The sequence below is a fragment of the Ischnura elegans genome, chromosome 1 (assembly GCF_921293095.1).
Source record: "Ischnura elegans chromosome 1, ioIscEleg1.1, whole genome shotgun sequence".
Classification (NCBI taxonomy): Eukaryota; Metazoa; Arthropoda; class Insecta; order Odonata; family Coenagrionidae; genus Ischnura; species Ischnura elegans.
In genome coordinates, this window is record NC_060246.1 from 122,205,407 (window position 1) to 122,227,636 (window position 22,230).

At 36.1% G+C, this 22,230-nt stretch overlaps 1 protein-coding gene across 7 annotated transcripts in view; it reads right to left on the reverse strand.

Annotated features, from left to right (window-relative positions):
* LOC124169084 (E3 ubiquitin-protein ligase UBR2) overlaps positions 1–22,230 on the reverse strand; it is a 115,407-nt gene that overhangs the window by 52,741 nt on the left and 40,436 nt on the right. For 5 of the 7 annotated variants that reach the window (XM_046547612.1, XM_046547604.1, XM_046547578.1 and 2 more), the window contains 8 exons: positions 13,415–13,556; positions 8,142–8,260; positions 7,058–7,206; positions 4,719–4,866; positions 4,206–4,303; positions 3,511–3,697; positions 2,233–2,343; positions 193–384 (listed from right to left, as the gene is read on the reverse strand). In XM_046547612.1, the coding sequence (XP_046403568.1) occupies positions 193–384; positions 2,233–2,343; positions 3,511–3,697; positions 4,206–4,303; positions 4,719–4,866; positions 7,058–7,206; positions 8,142–8,260; positions 13,415–13,556 (1,146 nt within the window). The remainder of the gene's footprint in view (positions 1–192; positions 385–2,232; positions 2,344–3,510; positions 3,698–4,205; positions 4,304–4,718; positions 4,867–7,057; positions 7,207–8,141; positions 8,261–13,414; positions 13,557–22,230) is intronic. The other 2 variants (XM_046547596.1, XM_046547571.1) reach the window with 2 other exon arrangements.

The window sequence follows — 22,230 nt, forward strand, 5'->3', positions numbered from 1 at the left end:
CAAAATGAACATAAGTATCATATTCACCATATTTTAATTGTAGTCGCAGCAATTTTGCCCACCCCAAGGATTGTTTATAATGTAAAAAGAATTAAGAATCCTAAATTTGGAGAAGATTTGAAAAAAACTAGCATTTTGATAAAGTATAGGTCACCAATTTTTTTCACATTATCAGATTATTTAAGCTCTTACCTGATGCACAACTTTAGAGAAAACAGACCTCAGAACTCGAGACTGTGATAACAAAGAGCGCATCCTTGCTAAAAGACGGAGGGCAAAAGTTTGATGAGCAACAACGTGGGCGTGCATCACCAAAACTTTCAATGGATGGCCACCATGACGTGAGGTAAATCTTTCTATCTCACTCCGCTCTCCACTACAAACCTGAGAACAAAAATAAATAAATTGCTATAAATATAATAAACTGTAAAAAGTGACTTCATTACCAATTATCCCACAAAGTGATGAGACATTAAATGAACACGAAAATTATACTCACGCCTCGAAAATATTTTTCTTACAATTTCATTACCTAACTAAGATTTTAAAATGCCATTATTTCTTAGTTATTTAGTTTTTATTTCCAAGAGGTCTTATATCGTGAAATGCATTAGTAGCATTAGGCTATTGAAGGTGCAAAATGTTGAAATAAGATGATAATCGGGAATAATTATTCAGTGAAGAAAAGACTTAGGTGATGTGAATTCCTTTCCTCATATGTACACTTTCCTTATAAAATTTATGAAATTCCAATTATATTAAAAATAGTGGACAGAGATATCGTGGAACTTCTGGACTTACTGACTTTCGAGGCTTTTTTCTGACTTGAAGCAGGGAAGGTCCTTCCCAAAATATCAGGCGGGGAAATAATATTTTTTGTTGCTCTATGCAATGACCTTGAAATGTTTTACAGAAATTCCTTCTGGATCTTTGATAAGTACTATTGAGTAAAGGTAGAAATTCATACAAATATCATCACCCTGATCTAATAGTAAACTGATGATGCTATGAGAATCCATTCCATAGATGAGAGAACTTGAGGCATATTCAAGGCGTAAAATAATTCAATATGCACCTTATCCACAAAATGCTTTACAAATACATAATTTATAAAGAAAATCTGCTAGACAGCCAAAGCTAAAGAGGTCACCAAAATAACCCACCACTAAGACTTGTATACAACTCAATTTCTAACGATGAACGCTGCAGTTGTATCTAAACCAGCCATTGCACCTTGCAGTTCAATGCTAAGAATATTTTCTTTACATTAAACCAACAAAAGTCATTGTAGCAGCTGATATTTTGTGGATCTCCATCATTACAGAAGGGCAATGAAACTTTTTAAATCCCATTCAATATATTTCGACTTTACTCAACCAAACAAGTTTCACTGCACTGCTGATGCTTATGATCCTACAACACCATGAAACATGTTGACTTGAACAAAGTTTCAACCTATTGAGCAGAATTTGGAGAGTTCTGATGAGTTTCTGCTAATTATACTGACCTTTATTAGTGATAAGTTTTCTTCACAGCTTCTTTTTCATCCAACAAATATACATTTTCAAATGTTGAATTAATTTACACTATCCTCACAAGCTACCTCAGGAGCTCATATGCAAGTATGAAATGCCATACATTGGGTAGGTAATAACTTGAAGATAGCATACTGCAATATGAATGCTTGGCAACATCCCAAGGATTTATTCTAAATCCAAAAACTTAACCCTAACTTATAGCTAAATGCATTAAAATACATCACAGCTTGCAAAGCTAATGTTAAATGAGTACACTTATTAAATACAATTTAGTTAAAAAGTCTGCGGAGAAAAAGTTATTTTTTAGAACTCACAGTGAATTCTCCATTTTCAACATCCAGATACTAATTATTTATGATTCAATTATCATGGTATCTTTAATATAATTTGCTTAAAAGCTTGAAAATTGAGAAATTCAACAATTAAAGAGGATTATCATGCAATAAAAATAAAATTTAGATAAATAACACACCACTTGCTCATACCTCCTGGTAAACCTTGGCATTAGTAGTTTAAAGTAAAAAAATGATGAATAGAAGAATGGTCTTAAAGTAAGCTCCTATCCTCATTGTACCCTTAGCAATTCTATTATTTATAGGAGCCATACTAACTTTTGTTAATAACACTTGGCTTGGCTGAATCAAACTTTATCTCATTTTAGCATGCAAATTACCAATATCATGCCAATACTTACACTAAATTTAGCACACTGAACAATTGCTCGGCCTTCCAGGTCGATGGCAGTAACAAACTGAATGGCTTCTCTATGTGGACATTTTACTACCCGTTGTACAGTGCTGATTACCTAGAAATGTCAAAATAAAATTAAAAGGTCTACTCGATTACCACTTTAAATCCGACTTCGATATTACAATGACAAAAATAACTACTATCCTAAATTTAAAAAATTACCATAAGTGTATTTCCATTAAAAACTCTCTCTTTAATTCAAGTAAAAATACGGTGAAATCTTGGTTTAACGAGAGCTCATAATCCCTAGAAAACCACTGGCTATATTGGGTATTATATCTAAAGGTGAAGGATGAAGCCTCCCAATTACCACAGTCACATTTAATTACCACTTTTCTTTCTTATCAGTGGTACAGTGGAACCACCATCTATTGATCCCTCGTAGATCGTTTTCCCGAATTTATCATTTGCCGTTCCTGATCCTAAAATAAAGTTCCATAAAGACAATGTAATTTTTTCTACATCAATTATTCCCCAAACTATTTTTTCCCACATGGATGCTTTGCAGATCATGATCTCAATATGGTATTTTCCCACATCCATCGTTTGACAAAATGAAACCAAGTATTTGCAAAAAAGGCAAATACGACAGAGACTCGGCATTTCAGCAAAACTCGATGTCCTGGCAAATGAGGCTCTCAGCTGTCGATTCAGCACATCTCATTAGTCAGAATTTTAAACAGTAGGCAGGTATTTTTAGTACTGAGATATCAGGTGAATCTGTTAAACACTGCCATTCACTCTGAATTACTCAATTCCTGTGACATACCATAATCACTAAAACAAGCTACCACTAAATAAATTTTACATTATCACTTCCTGCTAAATAATGTACTCAACTATATTACAGAGTACTTTCCATCTAATTATTCAGCATTATCCTTTGCCAAGAGTTTAGAATGTATCAACATAAATTGGTAGAAATATAGGAAATAAAAATAAATTGAAACTCAAAACTTTCATAAGTCTTAAATTATTATTGAAAAAAATTCATGAAGTGGAGTCTGCTGATGGCATTGAAAAGATAACCTAGGGGTGGCATTAGGCCTCAATAACATAAATTCCATATCAAATCATTGCAGTGATGCTAGATTTATCAAATATGAATTTTACTTACATAAAGCATAAATAAATATGGTTCAATTTCGAAGTAATGTATTTCATATATAAGTGGCCTTTTACCCACTTAATCTCAAGAAAGAAATCATTATTGTTCACTAACCTGCTCAAATGTGTGAGTTTCATCATTATAAAGGACAGTACAGTAAAGATCCCCACCATCACTATTTTCTGGGCTCCCTTCTGAACCATCATTGGATAGTCCTTCAGCTTCTTGGCAGCAATCTCTTCGTCTTAAATCTGATGGCAGTCCAGGAGCATGCTCCAATGTGAGTAAATGAAAAGCATATCTATTTGGAACAAAAGAGAAAATAAGAACAGAATGATAATCCCTCTTTGGCTAGTATTTATAATTCTTCATCCATAGCTGAAAATTCTCCATTAGCATTGAATGAATCATTACCATGGAAAGGGTCTGGGGCAAGATTAATTACAAAAATTAATGCTGTTTTCATCAATAAATTAAACTATTCAAGAAAATACATTTAAATATAAGGTACATAGTACACAATCGGATCTCAAAATAAAAATTAATGGCTGTGTGAAGACATGCAATAAAAGAGGAGACTTTCCCAAAAAACTTCCTTGCTTACTGGAAGACAAAAGTTGTTTAATAAAATTATCATTTACATGAAGTAATATGGTGCCTAAATCAAGATTTCATTTCAACAGATACCCAGAGACTTTGGAGTTCCCGAGCTTTCAAATATTTACACAAGAAATAAAGGGGATGTTCACTAATTCGACTATAGCATTGAACGGTATGACACGTCACAATGAAATTTGGGTGCTACTCACTGTAATGCAGCTGAAAATGCAAATTTTGCTCTCCTTTCAATGTCTGGGGCTAACATTGCGCATGCACCTTCCTCTTGGTTTTCTCCTCCTTCTTCCATCTGTCAAAATTAAAATTATGAGGGGTTAACAAATGACTAATCAGCAAAAATTGTTAGTTTCCAAAAACATCCTATTCAAGTAACAATGAATTATCTACCAATTTCAAAAACAACAAATTAAAAAAAGTAATTACTACAACAGAGAGTGTTCATACAATGAATTACTCACAGAGCCGACACATTGCCATGCATATGAAATAGATTATATGCACTGACTCTACAATTAACGCACCATGAAAACCAAATGCTGATTATAAAAGCTAAGATATCATACAGTTTTGAAAAGCTACATTAAAAGTTGAGCATTTTAAATCTCAATATTGGAGCCTGAACAACTTAAATAATATTTTTCATAGGAAAATGTATTTCCTGTTCAGCAAATTTATAAATAAAGCAGGAACGAAATAAAACTAACACTGTTGGAATTATTTTCTTCCTCATTTCCTTGACCATCTGCCTGATTTAATCTTGGATTATGATCAGCACAATAAGGCTCTGACTTCCACGCTTCCAGATCACCACAATCACAGCAACCTCCTCCACAAGATGTCCCCATTTTGTATCTAAAATATCCCAAGAAAATAAGTGATAAATACTTTTTTTCAATCCAAATTTATCAGACACACACAAAGAGAACACCTTATATTTTCTATGCTGACAGACACAGGGAGGAAAATAACCATGATAAAAGATGTATTAGGGAGACACCATTTAAAAAATTTAATAATTGGTGAGCTTCTCAAGATCAAAAGCATAAATTGAAGCACTATACATCTTCATAAATAATGGCAAATACATTATTCAAGAAGGTATCACGAAAATAATCAATACAATAAGTAATAATAAGTCACAGCATAAAGCACCTACCAGTAAAGAAATGCTATGTAATCTTAAAAATTTTGACACTGACAAAATAAAAGCAACATTACAGCAACTCCTTGTGCAAGCACCAACCCCTGATTATGCCTTACGGAGCAAGGACAATGTTTCAAGGGAGAGAATAGCAACACACAGCAAAAGGCACCCACCTCATGACCTAGTATTTTTCTACACAGCCTCAGATTCTCCTCTGATACCATTTTGCACGATAAGCTCAGCTTACCACTCAGAAAGGGCTCATTCAGTCATTCAAGCCAAAGGTTGGTTCAGAAAGCTGAGGGTAGAGCTCAACTTAGACTGAAACACTGGTATTCAATTTCATACATTCAGGGTAGAGGGGCCACTTCATTCCTTGGGCCACCTTACATCATGAGTAATTTAATTAGAAGTACCCAAAACCTTCTCCCAGATATGAACTCAGAAGCCTTTACAGGCATACCAAATTGTGCTTGTGTTTTTCCTTCATTGCTGAATGTTGTGAATTCCCTGTTGTAAAGGCCTGTGTGCTGTTTACAGGGAGATGAGAACAAATAAAATAAATAAATAAAAACACAAGTTTGACATGCTCCCATCATTAGAACCACCTAAGACAAAAATGAAGTCACCAACAAACAATTATGGAACATGAAAGTTTTTAAAATTTCATTATCTTCGAATGCTAAAAGATGAGCAGGAATAATTTTTTCCCAATGCTGATAACAACAAATGACTATTTTCACTACCAAGGCCCATAAAGAAATTACGTAACAAAAACCAAATGCATTTTCATTTTAAACAATCTTATAATCTCTTTTTCAGTGAGGTTTCCACTTGCATAGATGACAAGCCATTTTATATGTTAATATTTATTTAACAATTTAATACATTATTGAAAGATGTGAGCTAACTACAGGCCTCTCTTAGTAACAGACTTCTATTCTATTCTGCCGCAAGCAAGTCTACTGTTAGGATAATTGACAACTGCATCCCTATTTATATTCATGGCAAAATAAAAATCCCCTTCAGAAAATATTAATCTGATCAAAAGCACCATAAGTACAAAAAAATCCAAAAATAAATAATTCACTTTCATAGTGATTATAGTCAAATAGTCAAATCACCGAATACCTCCAATAATAAGCTTTTTACATTGTACAATATTCGATTATACAAAGTTATCAATTGTTCGAATTCCGAATACACAGCACAGATCGTCTGTGATTCTAATTAAATCTGTAGACAATGGTTGGGTCTTACATGACGGTTTTAACATTAGGATGGTTCAATTCTAAAATAATATTTTTGCAAAAACTTATCATTAAAATTAAGCATTAAAATATGCATAATACTGATGACTTCACGAGAAAAACATTAGGAAGCACGTAAGTATACTTTCAAATGCTCGCAAGATTGGCTTTTCCTTTTACGACTCTGCTGCATGATGAAATTTTTGTTTTACATATTCTAATTTTTAAATAATTGTCAATTCATCATTTAATTTAAGGTTTGCAATAAATGCAATGAAGCATTAATAATAATATAACCTTCAACATGCATGTGATAAAAACCAAAAGAATTGCAGTGCTCATTTTTGAGTGCAAGTTTAAGGTAATCGTGGCTGATAATTACACTAGGATTTAGGTGCTGTATAGAAGTAGAATGACTGGCAAAGTGTTCAGTATTTTTTATTTTTATTGCCATTTGTATTTTCAATTGGTGGAAAATGCATATTCAGTAATGCAGTATTTGATATTCGAGTGAGGTATTTGGGAATAAAATTAGGTATTCGTATTGGATATTTGAATTTGAGAAAAATGCCATTCAACCGATCTCTAATATTTTTACTTTACGTTCACAGCATGCAACATAATTGGAGTCTCTTAGGATATTCATTACTTGTGGTGCCGATGTGGAGAAGCTTTGAAGCAGTGAACACAGAGGACACAGGTTGAGTCAAGTCCGCACTCTCGGCAGCTGTAAGTTGGCTCCCCCGATCGAAATACACGGCCGCATACCTGACGGGGGCCCTCTTTCTCTTTCAGTTTCTGTTAAATAAATACATTATTCCATTTATTCTAACATCTATGATAGGGAACTGTCAACTCTAGTTATAACACCTTTAATTTTGAAATATATGACACTACTTCCAAGCATATGATTTGCAGCCACTGTCAAATTTAGGCTTCAAAGGTTCATGATAAACAAGACTTTCTGAAGTCATCATTAAAAATGGAAGGAAATTAAATTAAATGTCACAAATAATGAAAAATAAAATTCATTAACACCTCTAGCTATCACTCCTAAAATCCCTACATCTAACTCAAAAAAGAGTAACTATCAAAGCTACATTTGTCCAATTTTGTCAAGGAGTAAAATGCTGAAGTTATTTATCAAAACATAATCTTTTGAAAAATTAAATTAACACTATGCTTTAAACTGAGGCCTAAGACGCACAACATTACCTCAAATAAGAGCCTGTTAAGGCCTGGTTACACATTACATGAGCACATATATGAGTTAATGCCTAAATGTATGATTGATCTTCATTAACCTGAACAGAAAATGAACCAAATTAGAACACATTCTATTTCCTGTCTACATGCATTCATTCAAGTTGGATGGTTACATGACACGTTTTCGTGCTCATTAAAATGTTTATACATTTAAACTTTAACCCATAATGGTAAATGTACCATGTAACCAGGCCTTAATAAATTCTTTTAACTTGGAGGGGGAAAAATTTAGTAAAATGCTACATGAATTAGATGAAAACTAATTACTACATGTATCGAATAACAATTCAGCACGGCTGGATTTACAAAAACAAGGAGACATAAAATTGGACTGCTACATAACTGTAAATCACTTTGTGATATCAAATATGATTAATTAAATTATGCACCATTAAAAAAATAATTCTAATTATCAGATAAAACTATGATTAGTAAATCATAAATAATTTCCTGAGCACAAAACCAACCTGTAATACTTCTTCTGGTTCACCACCACATATGAATCGTTCAAATGGTTCATATAGCATCTTTTGAGCTTCTTCTTCATCACCACTCCACTCCAAACCCGATTCATCTGCTGCACCTCCCACATTAAAAAAATACAGAAATGTGTTAGCCAATGCAGAATAACATGACCCAACCCATTTACTTTTATTAATATAAATAGATCAATATTATTCAGGACTTAATGCATCATAACCAAGACATTACAATTCAAGTACCTCCATAAAACCTAAAATTATTTGCTTCAAAGCAATTGTATGGTGACCATCTCATTGCATAATTGGATATTTTCTAACTTCAGAAAAAGATGAAAGACTGCTCATATTAAAATCAGATGGCAATTGGCAATGTACTGGTATTAGGTATTTATCAGAGAGCCAGAGAATTTGAGTTTCTCAATTCATTAATTTACATTATTTACATATTCAAATGTGTTAAGCTTTATTTTTTATCAAAGTACAACATGTTCCTGACATGAACTTTGTATTTTCTAAATGATAATAGACAGTTTTACATTTACCTAAAAAAGTGAAATGTAAAAATTTATAAAAGGAATGCCTAACCGTTTAAATCGTCACTCATGAATTTTATCACATTCCATGCTATAATGAAACTAGAATATTCCTCAAAAATGATAAAAATACATTGAGAGCTGACATATTTTTAACAGATTGAATATATATTCTTTCAAATATGATTTAAAATAACAAACAGAAAAAGCAAAAAAAGGAGTAAAGAATAGCTTTTATGAAATCAAATTCAACAAGTCACAATTACTAAAAGAAGATGACAACATTGACAGAGCTAAAGTACAGTTGAATGAATAAATATTTTTCTAATAATCTTTAAATAGCCTAAATAAAGGCTCAACTTTGCGGAAGTTCATTCTGACAAATGAAAAGAAAAAAACTATGTATTTATCCACCAATTTATTCTAACAGTACAACTAGTTTTGATGCAGTGGTGTACGCAGGGATAAATACATAGTTTTTCTTTTTATTTCTTAAATATATTTCTCTCATTGATGCGATAATATGATGAGAGAGAAAAAGAGAGATAAAACAATTTTAAACCTTGGGCTGCGGGAGTTCACGATATTAGCAGCCAGCCAGTGCAAAAGAGACCCCCTGAGCAGGAGGCACCCCCCTACAACAAGGGCTGGTCTGGTAGAATTAAGCCCTTTAGCGATCCTAATGGTGAGGGAAAGTGCCCAAGTGCAAGATATCCTGGTGGCAACATAAATTTTAGATAAATGCCACAGTCATCGTGCAAAACGTATAAAAACGTTCCCACACTACTCTCACCCAAAACGTTTACCTACTTTTCCCAAAGAGCATTTCTACAGTGAAGCACTTCGATTTTTTAAAATAAAAACTCCCCCACTCGTGTCAATCCTACTCAAAGCATGGAAGATTAATGCAAGAAATAAAATAAAAAATTGAGGAAAATAGGGCCACCAACATAACGGAGCAAACACAAAAACTGCGTAGGCAACCAGCATAACAAGAATGAGGGTATTACTTTGACCTAGCACCATACATTTTAATTCATGAATTTGTAAGATAGATGATGGATCGGAAAAACTTTTCATCATTTAGAGGAAAAACTTCTTCCCTTGCTTTCATTCGCAAACGAAAACATTTGTAAAGCTACCACCCATTCAAAAGGAGTGACTTCATTTGATGCATATTCGACAGATTGCGGAAGAGGAAAGCTGTGTAGCGATTTTGATGAATGATTCCAGCCGCTTTCAGTGAAAAGGCCAAGCATTTCAATATTTCAACGTGAATGGGAAGAGAAGCAGGAGACAGATTAAAAATAAAATGGAAAGGACGGGTAGTAGTTTTACTTGGCTAACAAAAACAGAATCGGAAAGCAGTAAATATTGGTGAACGATCCCATTCAACCTTTACGCGCACCCGCTCCCCAGAAATAATCGAATTTCCTCGTCATCGCTTCCTAGCGAGGCTCCCTATCGCGTCGTTGGTAGCGTCGCGACGGGACGGTTTCGACCACGTTGCGTTAGGAACCTTAAGGTCATAAATATTTCCAGAGGGTTTTGGCCACATTTGCCCACATCCTTGTCACATGCTGCGCTGTGAATGAGGCTTAGGTTTGCGAGTTGGCCGTCAGACTTTATTTAAGATAAAATGGATCAAGTAGGATAAAATTGTTTTCTTTCTCTCCCATTTAGATCACCTCGAGGGTTTGCCGGGGCATATTTACGTATTTGGCCATATAAAATAACGCCAGGCTTTCCTTTATGGAAATTCTGAAGATACACTTTCGAATGAAAAAGCCGGTAAAATTACACACTAACCGACCATGGTTTCAAAACATTGTGTCATTATCAAGGTAGTTAATAAGTTATTACCCTGATAGTGACGGTGTTTAATAAAACTTTAAGAGTGGAATTCTACCAGCTTTCTCTTTTCAACGAGGATATTCTGTATTTGATGCTAGATTATTCGAAATAAATATTGTGACGGGCCTTCCGGAAGTGCTCGGCAATGGCTGAGAGGCACGGCCGTCTATTTTTCGTCGATCTTCGCCGAGTTCTCACGCACGGAATTCAATGCCCTAGAGGTCTGCCCCGCATAGCACTTGCCTCAATCATACGTCGCGTCAGTTTTCCATCAGTCATTGATCTTTCGCTCAGCATAGAAGTTACAGTCTTGATCACACAAGCGAATCCACTGATGACATTCTGTAGTCCCGACAACAATGACGAACGCGAAAGGAAGCCCGCAAAAAAGGGTCTCCAACACAAGGACAAGATGTTCAACCAAATATTCCGCCATGAATCAACCTCTGATGCCAGAATAAGTGACAGACATAAGGAGTTAGTTGACCCCATGCCTAGATTACGATATGGCACACCCACAATAAATTCTAGTAGAAGGAACAAAAAATATATTGAAATGACATACAATAACGAGTAATGAACTATGACGGAGACATAAATATTATTGATCACCCATACACGTTAGCTAAAGCAATGAAAATGGTAACCGCGGCCGAATTTTCGTTACATGCCAATACGACACCTCCACCGCACAAAAACTCAACAACTGCCCGCCGAATCAAATACGCCCATCTCCCATCAACAATACGAGTCCGCTCAACTGGCAGTAGTCGGGAGCATAAACGCTCACCTCCAATTCTCAAGCTTCGGAGGTGAGCGTTTTGATTCAAAGAGTTCGACTGTTCGCTATCTCATTGTGCCAGAACATGTCTGTTTAGGCAGAGCCGAATAGGGTCGATTCCCAGTCGAATACCAAAGGCGGCCGCGATATTTTAAAGGCAATGCGATTCCTTCTCGAAGCCGAAAGGAAGAGTATTTCAGTGGTCCGTTAGTCAGTTAGGACGCTAAACCGTGGCATCTTCAATGAAGAACATGCAGCATCCCGCCACTCTCATTACGCTTTTTACCTGGTCACCCTCATACTGATGTGCACTCACAATCAGAGTAAATATAAACAAAAATGATTTTACCGCAAGGCATCCACGGAAGCCAGTTATCGAACCTCCTGAGAAGAAAATTTTTTCGTCTACTGTGATGGGAAAGAAGGTCCAGTTAAAATGCGTAACCTTCGGTCATTTAAAACAAAAATCTTACAAGGATAGGCATTAGGAGCAAGAATTTTTCCCCTTTAGGCCGCTATACACGGTGAATGATCATGCCATCATTCACGGGATCATGCGAGCAAAATAGAACATGTTCAAATTTTCATTGAATGATCATGCGCTTGACGGCTCATTCGCGAATTTATCGTTATACACGGCGAATAATTTATTTCGAATGATCATTCGCATGATCATTCACCGTGTATAGCGGCCTTTTGGAAAGAAACACTTTTCAGGGCATAAACACAGTCCTCAAGGATTTAGCCCTACATTTATCGATAGGCGTTATATTAGAGCTTAGTAACCTAACTCCATAGCTACATCCTTCATCAAACATAATAAAAGAAACATAATATAACATGTAAAAAACGAATAGAACAGATAATATTGCACAGACATGGAGACTACGCCGGGAACAGGTATCCCTACATTAACTGACGAGGTAAACAGCCAATTGGCGATTAAAAATTATGTTTCATTTCATTTCTACCGTTTAAAAATACTAATGACAGAAATGCCAGACTTCGATACTAATAGGAAATATGAAGTTAAAGAGCAAGTGGATTAGTAAAAAGAAGTAAGAAACTCCATATCAATCTAAATTAATCTTTTACAGGTATGTGTCTGCGGCGCGGCTCAATTTCCATTCCACTACCGTATTTTGACTTTTAATTATTTTTTATCATATAAAAATTTAATGAGACGAACAAGCTATTTTTACAATAGACTTTTGATTTTGGCATCTACTAAATGTTTTTCCTTCGTATTTATCACTAAGAATATAATATTCCCAAATTCACATGCAAATGCTTCCTTGATAGGCCATGGGGATTTATGGGATGTGAAATGCAATTTCCAAATAAAATGTAATGTTTAATATAAGTCAGTAGATTATAAATGATACGGTAAGTTTTGAAAATTTAAAGCATAAAATGCGATTCGTTATTCGGTGGAGCCTCCATCAAACAAACATAACAAGGAGTTGGAACTCTACATCTCTATTCGTGCGTAGGTTTCCGCGGCGTTGTTCACGATGACTGCTAATTTTCGGGTTCTCCAGCCGCGTCTGTCGTTTATGGTTGACAACAGTTTCGGGAGCCATCCTGCTTCCGTCTTCAGGTCGAAGGAAACTGGATTTAGGAAACTGTTGTCAACCATAAACGACAGACGCGACGCGGCGCGAGAACCCGAAAATTAGCAGTCATCCTCTACATCTCTATTCACAACAACTTCACTAAACTCGGCGTGACTAAAGATTTGAGGTCTTTAGAATAGCGTCTGGAGGCCAGCAGCAACTTAACAGGAAGTAACTTGACCTGATATCGATATTATTTGGATAAACAAAAATTTTCCTGCATTGAGCCAATACAGGAAGATAGCAAGTAAACCATCGGAAGTCCTCTGAATTCGATTACATTACTGATTCATGGTCAGCGCTGAGATTTTTGGAAAATTTAAGTTATCGGTCCGTGATGTAATGAGAAAAGTTACGTCCAGTTAAGTCATCAAACGCCAAATTATTTATTACATCCGAACATATACTCTATCAAAAAAAGAGGCACCCAGTAAGCACTACAACCGGTGAGACGGGTTCAGAGTTTGTACTCACTTGATTCAGATCCTCCACTCCTCCTTTTTGCTACTATCCTAGGGCCATACACCTTGGGGACCCATATCCTCCACTGCTCCCTGAAGTGGGCCGCAGTGAGTGTTCCTTGCTCAAATTTTTCCCGCCATGCCTCCAGCCATGCCTGGAACAAAAAGGTAACTTTAAATCTCCTCGGTTCGTAGAGTTTCTACATGCATATGATTATGAAATAACAGATAATAATTGTGTAAAGATAGATTTAATTTTTTTCGTAACATAGATTCATGCACTAGAAAGTCTTAGTATTGCGAGTACGGCCCGTGCTCGCAATGCTATGAAATTTACTCCGCCAAGGTTTACGAAAACAGAAATTTATACGTCATCCAATGAAATTCATTGTAAGGAAGCTTGTTGAACAGAAGTAAACTTTCATTCACTCGTCCATGTACAAATACTTGGTATACACGCAAAGTAAAACAAATAAAAGCATTCCTTTGCTATGCTAAAGGAGAAATGTTTTGCTCATTTATAAAACCTAACAACAAATATAACTTGCATTCTCAAAGCTTTTTAATAGTAATAAATCTATTCATATTGTAAGCCGATAGTGTAAGAATATAATTTTTCCATTAGTATTTGTCCCTCTGACACTGTTTTTTGTTCAGTTTAAACATGGGCGGACAGGGGTGTTTGGGGGCCCTCTGCTGGGACTAATGATGGGGCCCCTCTTACCGGGGGATTCGGGGGACCTCCTCCGGAAAATTTTAGGAAATCAAATGCCCGGAAATAGTTTTGACGCTATTCTGGCCCTTAAAACCTTGACAAAAGTTAATAAAAATAGCAATTTCGTAACGAATATTATGAAAGTAAGAATTTTATATTTTATAAAATTTATAGTTCATAAAATTTAATAATTTATTCTGGTTCTATTACCTATTTAGTAAATTAATTCCTCGAGACTGCATTGAAATCTAAAATAATCTTTTCGAATAATCCTTTCAAACAAGCATAAAGTTCTCTTTCATCTTCTGACAACTTTATTTTAGTTTTTTTATGTAATCTCTCTGCACTGATTATTATACCACTAATGAGAACGTAGAATTATAAAATAGCGAAAAAAATTAAAGTAAGCTGACTCTTTTATGTTACACCTTTCATATTCGCTTCACTATAGACGCGAGCGTTTGGGGGGCTCCCTAAGCTCGGGGCCCTCGGCGATTGCCGACCAGCCCACCTGACCACACCGCCCCTGACTTGAAAGCTTCTTCAATGAAAGGAACTCTACATCCCGACAAAATAAGATTTCATCCTATTTTGTGTGAAGAATTACCTTAGTCATAAGTCTCTTCTTATTAAACATACTTCTCTACTTCACATTCACAGACACTAAATGTAAAGGCCAAGATACATTATTATCTGCCAAACCTGAAAATTCAATGTTTGACCCGAAATAGTAACATTTTTCATAGACAACGGCATTAAAGTGAGCATGCTCCTAATGGTCGTCAATACTTAGGGCGACGCAACCTGTTCTTTCAGAGCGTTGGTGATTATGGCAGCGTTTGCAATGGCAACGTAATCAGCATAATTTATGCGGAGTGCGGAAAAATTTCCGATCGAAAGCGCCATGACATCACTGCATTGCGCGCGAGCATCACTCACCACCTGATATACCCGGAGTGACGCATTGTAGCCCACGTGAAAACATCGCTCATCACATGGTCACCCTTCGCTTTCCCGAAGTCAGCAATTCGCTCGGACGAGCTAAGGAGCTGCCTACGGCAAATTATTAAGTACAGATAGGTAAGTAACAACATGACGCCCCGATTAAGTTTTTTACAGCAATTCGGTAAAAAATACACGATCATACATGTGGCAGTGGTTAATTGCCGTAGTTTAACAAAAAATAAGATTCCCGAATTCCACCATTTAACTCATAGTACGAAGTGTAACGTTATTACAGGAACAAAAATTTGGCTAACAGATGATTCAGACAGTGAGATCTTCCCAAATTCGTTCCCCGTTTATCGGAGAGATAGAATTAATCGAGCTGGAGGCGGAGTATTTATAGCTGTTAAGAATTCAATCGTCAGCCTAGCGGAAACCGTAACTGAGACCGGCGTTGAATTTGTGTGATGTTCAATTAGATGTCCAAAATCCAAAACTATGTTATTATGCTCGTATTATACACCTCCCAACTCAGATATAACATCAATGTTGGATTTATTAATTGATTAATGATTTTTTCTCTGGATTTTTCGCACAGTCAATGTTGGATTTTGAAACCCAAATAAACAGCATAGCATCCAAGTATCCTGTAAGAAACTTGATTGGAGGTGGAGATTTCAACGTACCTTCTATAGTTGGGAGACGTATAGCTTCATTCCTCGTGGGAGAGATGAATCGATTTGCGAGGCGTTATTGCACGCTTTGCATAAAATGCATTGCTTCAAATAGCATCCGTACCTAACAGAGGAGAAGTATTCTCGATTTGTTAGCGATGAATATACTTCATCAGGTAAAAAACGTGAGCACCGTCGAAGGAATAAGTGACCATAGGGCAGTAACAGCCAAGTTTTCTCTGAATACCGCTGACAACAACAAAACAAAAGAACGGAAAGTTTTCATTTTTAAAAGAGTTGATTTTGATGGATTAAGAGTCCCTGAAAAAAAGAAAGAAAAAAACGCTTTACCCGCGTATCAAGAATCAATAATACAGTTAAATGTAGATGGTGGTTGGAACTTGAGTTTCTTTCGCTCGTGACTTCGGGAATAAATGGCCACATCCCTAGTAAAACAAAAAATAAAGGTAGGGAACCGAGATGGTATGAGGCGGAAATGAGAAAATCAGAGGCGACAGAGAGCGAGCCATGCTAAAATGAAAAGAGTCAGCAACAATTTATCCGCTAATGAACGCGAGTTAATAATAAAAATATAAGCTGTCTAAAGCCGCCACGATGCAAGCGTTCAGGAATGCATTCACGAACTTTAAAGAAAAACACTTGTAGAGTAGTTACGGGATAACCCAAAATCATTTTGGTATTATGTTAGGGAGGTTCAAGATAAAGGATCTAGACCGCATGTTCGCTGAGAAACGATAATGGAGATGTCTTGACAAACAGTACCGATAAAGCTAATTTATTAAATTCCTATTTCTAGAGCGTGTTCGCCGAGCCTTCTGAGAACTCATCCGAGACAGTTGACAATCTCTGTATACGAAAGGTGCCGCCTCTTGAGATTAGTGCGCACAGAGTAGAAAATTTATTGAAATCGCTCAGTCCATATAAATCACCTGGTCCATACGAAATCCCTTTTCGCGTATATAGATAACTAGCCTCAGAAATTGCTCCCTACTTGCAGTTAGTATTCAGTATATCTATCAAGCAACACCCAAGAACCTAATGACTGAAAAATTGCTAATGTAACGCCAATATTCAAATGCGCAGACAATGAACGGCCAATTAATTACAGACCGATATCTCTAACGTCCATCTCATGCAAAGTTCTCGAACACATTGTAGTCAGCTCAGTAATGAAACACCAAAACGCTCAAAACTTGTTAATGAGAACTCAATATGGATTCAGGAAAAGTGGATCATGCGAAACCCAGGTAGTGCTTTTCGCCCACGAAATTTTAGTATCCGAAGAGGACAACATTCCGGTAGACGCTATTTTTCGTGATTTCAAAAAATCATTTGATAAAGTGTATCACGGAAAGTTATTGATAAAACTGAAATCTTACGGCCTAGATGAAGATGTCATTTCCTGGATGAGAGAACTTTCGAGCGACCGCATGTAATGAGTAGCATTAGATGGTGCAGTCTCCAACGAGGTTAGAGTCACTTCTGAGGGAGACATGGAGAACAAAGAGGAAGATATGGAGAACATTAACAGGTGGAAAACCCGAGAAAATTATCAGCACCTGATACGCCGGGAAAACTTAAGATCATACCCTAAAGGTGGCTCGCAGGGTGTTATGTAGATGTAGGTATAAAATTTCTACCAACACCATCATCGAAACTTATGATGTTAGCTTTAAGATTTAAAGCAACAAGTGTTCGGTTCGGAGTCACTTGGCAGGTGAAAAAGATGAATCAATTGGAGCCATTTACAAAAAAATGTGAACTCGATAACCTTCCTTTTCATTTTAGTCCACTATCTCAAAAAAACAATATCTTGCTATTGAGAATCATCCAATAGTGAGGAAAATCGCTCATTAAAGAAGACATGAGTGCGTCATGCCTTCAGAAGGCCCTTAAGACTTGAAATTGACGAAGACAAAAATGAGCCAATGAGCCAAAAATACAAAGACTAAATTTACAAGACTAAATGAAATCGCCGTGAAACGAGAAAAGACTAAAGAGAATAGTGAGTGGATTGAACGACATTGAAATAAAATAACCGAATAGGAGAGTTAAATACACGTATCTTAGAAGTAAAAAATAGTCCCATTAAATATGCATATCAAAGGTTAAAAAAGTGAAAAAATAACAAAAGCTATCATAAGAGCATTTATGTACGGAATTCATAAATAAGACTGGTAAAATTTGTGTCAGTACAAAATAATAAAACATCTGTAAAATGAGGAATTAAATAAATTATAGAGGGCTTACGAAGACTTTTCCAAGGAAAGAATCAGCATCTATTACAAATACATAAAATCACAGAATTAGATAGAGTAACCTATATTTACCTTGTGATGACATCAATTTTGAAAAAAAAAATCCAATTTTCACCGACATTTAATGTTCTAGTAAACACCGGGTTATCGAACCATCTGATTATAATCCATCCGCATCATAAGTAACTTTGGCATGAAAGAAAAGTAAGCATTCAAAATGATATGTTGAGTTAACTCGCCACTGAAAAGAGGAAATGAGAGCTTTTAAAACAGATAACGCTCCTTTCGTGTCATTCCAACCTCTTCTTTCCAATCACTTCCCCAGGTTATATAGAGAGGAGGCTCCAGTGCGTCCCGTAAAATCTTGATTTATGTTGCCATTTCGGGGTATTATCATAGGTTTTCACATATTTCCACAGCGCGACGATGAGTGCACATCGATCAATTTATTCCTAAGTTTTTTTTACGAATTTAATAACTATCATCACGAATATAAATTTTGTTTCAAGCCCTAGTAACACGATCCATTAACCCGTACAACTTGACGCGTGAATTCATGAACGATTTTGGTGGCCCGGAGCGGAACATGTACGAATGCATGAACCAAATTACAACAGGTTCTATTTTTTGCTCATACGTTTGCACAAGTTGGGTGGTTACACAGTGAACTTTGGCGTTCATTCTCGCGCTCATACACTTAGAGATTAGCTGGTAGAAGTTAACGCATCCTGTAACCAGGCCTTTACAGCCCTATTTATCGCATATTTTCCCGCCTAATTCGGATAATTCTGCCGTCACCGACACGAATGGTAACTTAGGTAAACATATTTAAATATGCGTACGGTATACTAAACTAGGACCCGAATGGAGAATCCTCTATTTCAGGTACCATTCGAGCACTTAGTACTTCATTTACAGGAACACTTACGTCGCCGGACATGAATTCCAAATCCATCTCGATATTTTCTCGCTTAATTCGGATCACTCTTCCGTCAGCGACGCGGACGGTGACTTACGTAAATACGTTGAAATACGCGTAGGGTGACAACTTAACCAGTGCCCTATTGGAGAATCCTCTACTGCAGGTACCATTCGCGCACTTCCCACTTCATTTCCAAGAACACTTACGTCGCCGGACATAAATTCCGGATCCATTTCGTCCCCCATTTTCCCTCGTTCCCGTGCTGACCGTCTTCTAGGGGCTCGTTCGGCATCCCCTCCCGACCGTCACCACATCTCCGGTCACGCCTCTCCAGAAGAGCGCGAGAGAAGTTCCTCGAAGTTTGAAGTCGATATGAACTCTTTTTCCTCTTCGCAAATCACTACTTGCGAATCCCTTTACCTTGGCCACCTCCCCACCCCAATCGCTACTCGAGAGACGTGTTATCTAATTTTACCGCGACCAAAATTGAAATGTACACACACGCGAACAATGTCACTAGATAATTACACCAAATTAGAAGAGCATCACTGTGAATAAAAACAGAGCGTAAAACTGCCGTCTTCGTCGAGCCATTCTGCCAACATCTTGTCGCTTGGTAAATGTCGCGACACTCCTTATCAACACGGGGCTTCAAAAGCCATATAACATCTTTGTGCGATAGTGACGCACCGCCTTCATGATTGACTTTTCTAATTTCCAGCTTCGAAGGCAAAACAATCGTTCCCACTGAAATGTTATAAATTTTTGCATTTCCTATTACTCTTCCGCCAGCTTTTAAGGAAGTATTAATAAAGGCCAAAATCGGAAATACTTACATGATGGGAGACGAGGAGCATTTCCATAGCGTTTGACATTAATCCTAGGCTTTCCTTCTCCAAGTACCTTCTGAACAAATACCGCCCGACCAACATCAACTTTGAGGTAGTAATCTTAAGTTTCAGCTCATAAGGAGAGTAAATCTTTCCGCCATCTTCCTCAGACGACGGATACATCGCAAAGATTTCAAGGGGTCGATACTTATTTACATGCGAGCTTTCCCCGGCTAGTATGACTTTTCAAGAGGTCCCTAGCTATCAATCATTAAGTATTATCGGGAGGCATTAAAAGTACGTCAAATTATTTAATAGAAAATTTACCTTATTGAAGTATACTTTCCTATCCCATGCTAAGAGTAAACTATGCAATTTTGGAGAAAATAGCAAAATTATTAATTTTGCGATTTCCTCCAGGATTCTTCCTCTGCACTCGCTGGTTACTTTTACTCCTTAAAATGAGTAAGGCATTATTAGTTCTTGCTAGGCACATTTTCCAGCTTCGGAATATAACGCTTATGACACCACCAAATAGGTAATTTGATTATTATTATAAAAAAGTTTATTCCTATTAAATTATCTTTGGAGGAAAATAATCTGGAGAATGAATGTGGGAAAACTCGAAACCTCACCCTTAAAACTGGTTAGCCTGTCAAGAAATAAAAGGTTTCCATACAGTTTAATGACTATTTTAATTTTCATAAAAGATTCACCAGCGAACTCTTGATTAGATTTCAGTTTCACGAACTAAGCGATGAAATGATGATTACCACACAATCAATTCTAACATAAAGAAGTCAGCGAATAATAGAGCTATTCTAGAACAAAAATATCGCCTAAAACTATACTATATGAGTATTCAGATAAGCTCAACAAGGGCGCAACATCTTAAACGGCTCTTAATTTCATGACAGAGCAGTTCCGCCGTACATATCATTCATCTACATGATTCCCTTCGGGCAATTTCAAAGGTAATTAGAAGTGGAGGTCAACCCTCCGCTTCAATTTCCATTGCTTGTATACATACAAATAACATTTTACATAATATGACTATTGTCGACGAAATTCCTTATAAACAGAGAATATCGTTTACAGCTTCACTTGTGAAAGGTTGTGTGCATTGAAACAAAACATAAGAAAGTCTTCACACAAATTTAATGAAGGGATACACTGTGATAAGCTCACAGCTACGACCACGAGGAGACTGATTACTAAAAACAGACCAACAGTTTGCTAATACCTAATCAATCAATATTAATTAATAATTTATTTATATAGATATTATTTAAATCACAATATTGCGATATTCTGGCCAACAGCAAATAATACCAACTTATTTCGCGAATAATATATATAATGAAACCCAGCATAAAAGAGTGCATATTGAATAAGTTTTTAAGAATAGAGGGTGACGGTTACATGCCCGAAGTTGCTACTGATATTGAAAATATATATTAGGATAAGTGGCTCACAACACACTCGGGCGAATAGATAGTGGAGAAAAACCATAATACAGCAAGCAATCTATGAGCGAATTTATAATAATGAAGGTTTGTACTCAGTGTATATAACCCATTATTCTAACTCCGCTTTAAGTTTTGGCACCAAAATTTTGTAATATATTTTATCACAGAAAGGTCTTTTTCTGTCATTCCGTAGGCATATGATTCGTTAATGATGCGCTTACAGTGATGAATGAGGTATCCCTTTTAACGTTGAATCATCGGCTTCTGAAGAAAAATAAAAACAATCTCAATCTCAAATTTAACTATTTAATAATTTGAGTTAAAAATTTCGATTTTTACATCTCGATCACTCGCTCGAGGTATATCGACTTCACACATTTTTATTCTGAACTTCAAAAAACTGTAAAATACATAACTAATCCAAAGAAATTTAACTTAAGCAAGGCAAAACTATTAATAATAAAATCTAAGAAGCACGAAGAATGTTAAACGTTCTCTAACAATGACATCGTGTGTAAAGAACTTAAAAAATAACGTGTATCACGAATACATTAAAAAATCGTTTTTAAAGTTTTTAAGAATTATTATCAACGGGAATTGACAACAAAAACTGAAAATAGTAGGAAATGCAAGTAGTGATTGTACACGGGTGAATAGTAAAAGATTTTGTCTTTGAAAAAGTTTTGTAAATTGAAGTTCAATTATTGCCAACTGCAGTGCAGTCACTGAGGTCATGATTGTTCTTACTGGCACCAAACACTCTTGCCTGTACTGTATTCATATGTTTTGTATATTTTTGCAAGAAAAAAACTATAAAGAAAGTGCTATAGGATTCACCATCTTCTCTATTTAAAACCAAATTACACCGTTTCCTTTACATACTTATTCCCTGCTAGCGTGAAAGTGCGAATTATCGTACGGGTTACCCGGTAGCTTCTAATGAGACTCTCGAATCATTGATAAAATGATTCCCGTACTCACTGAAAAAAATAAAA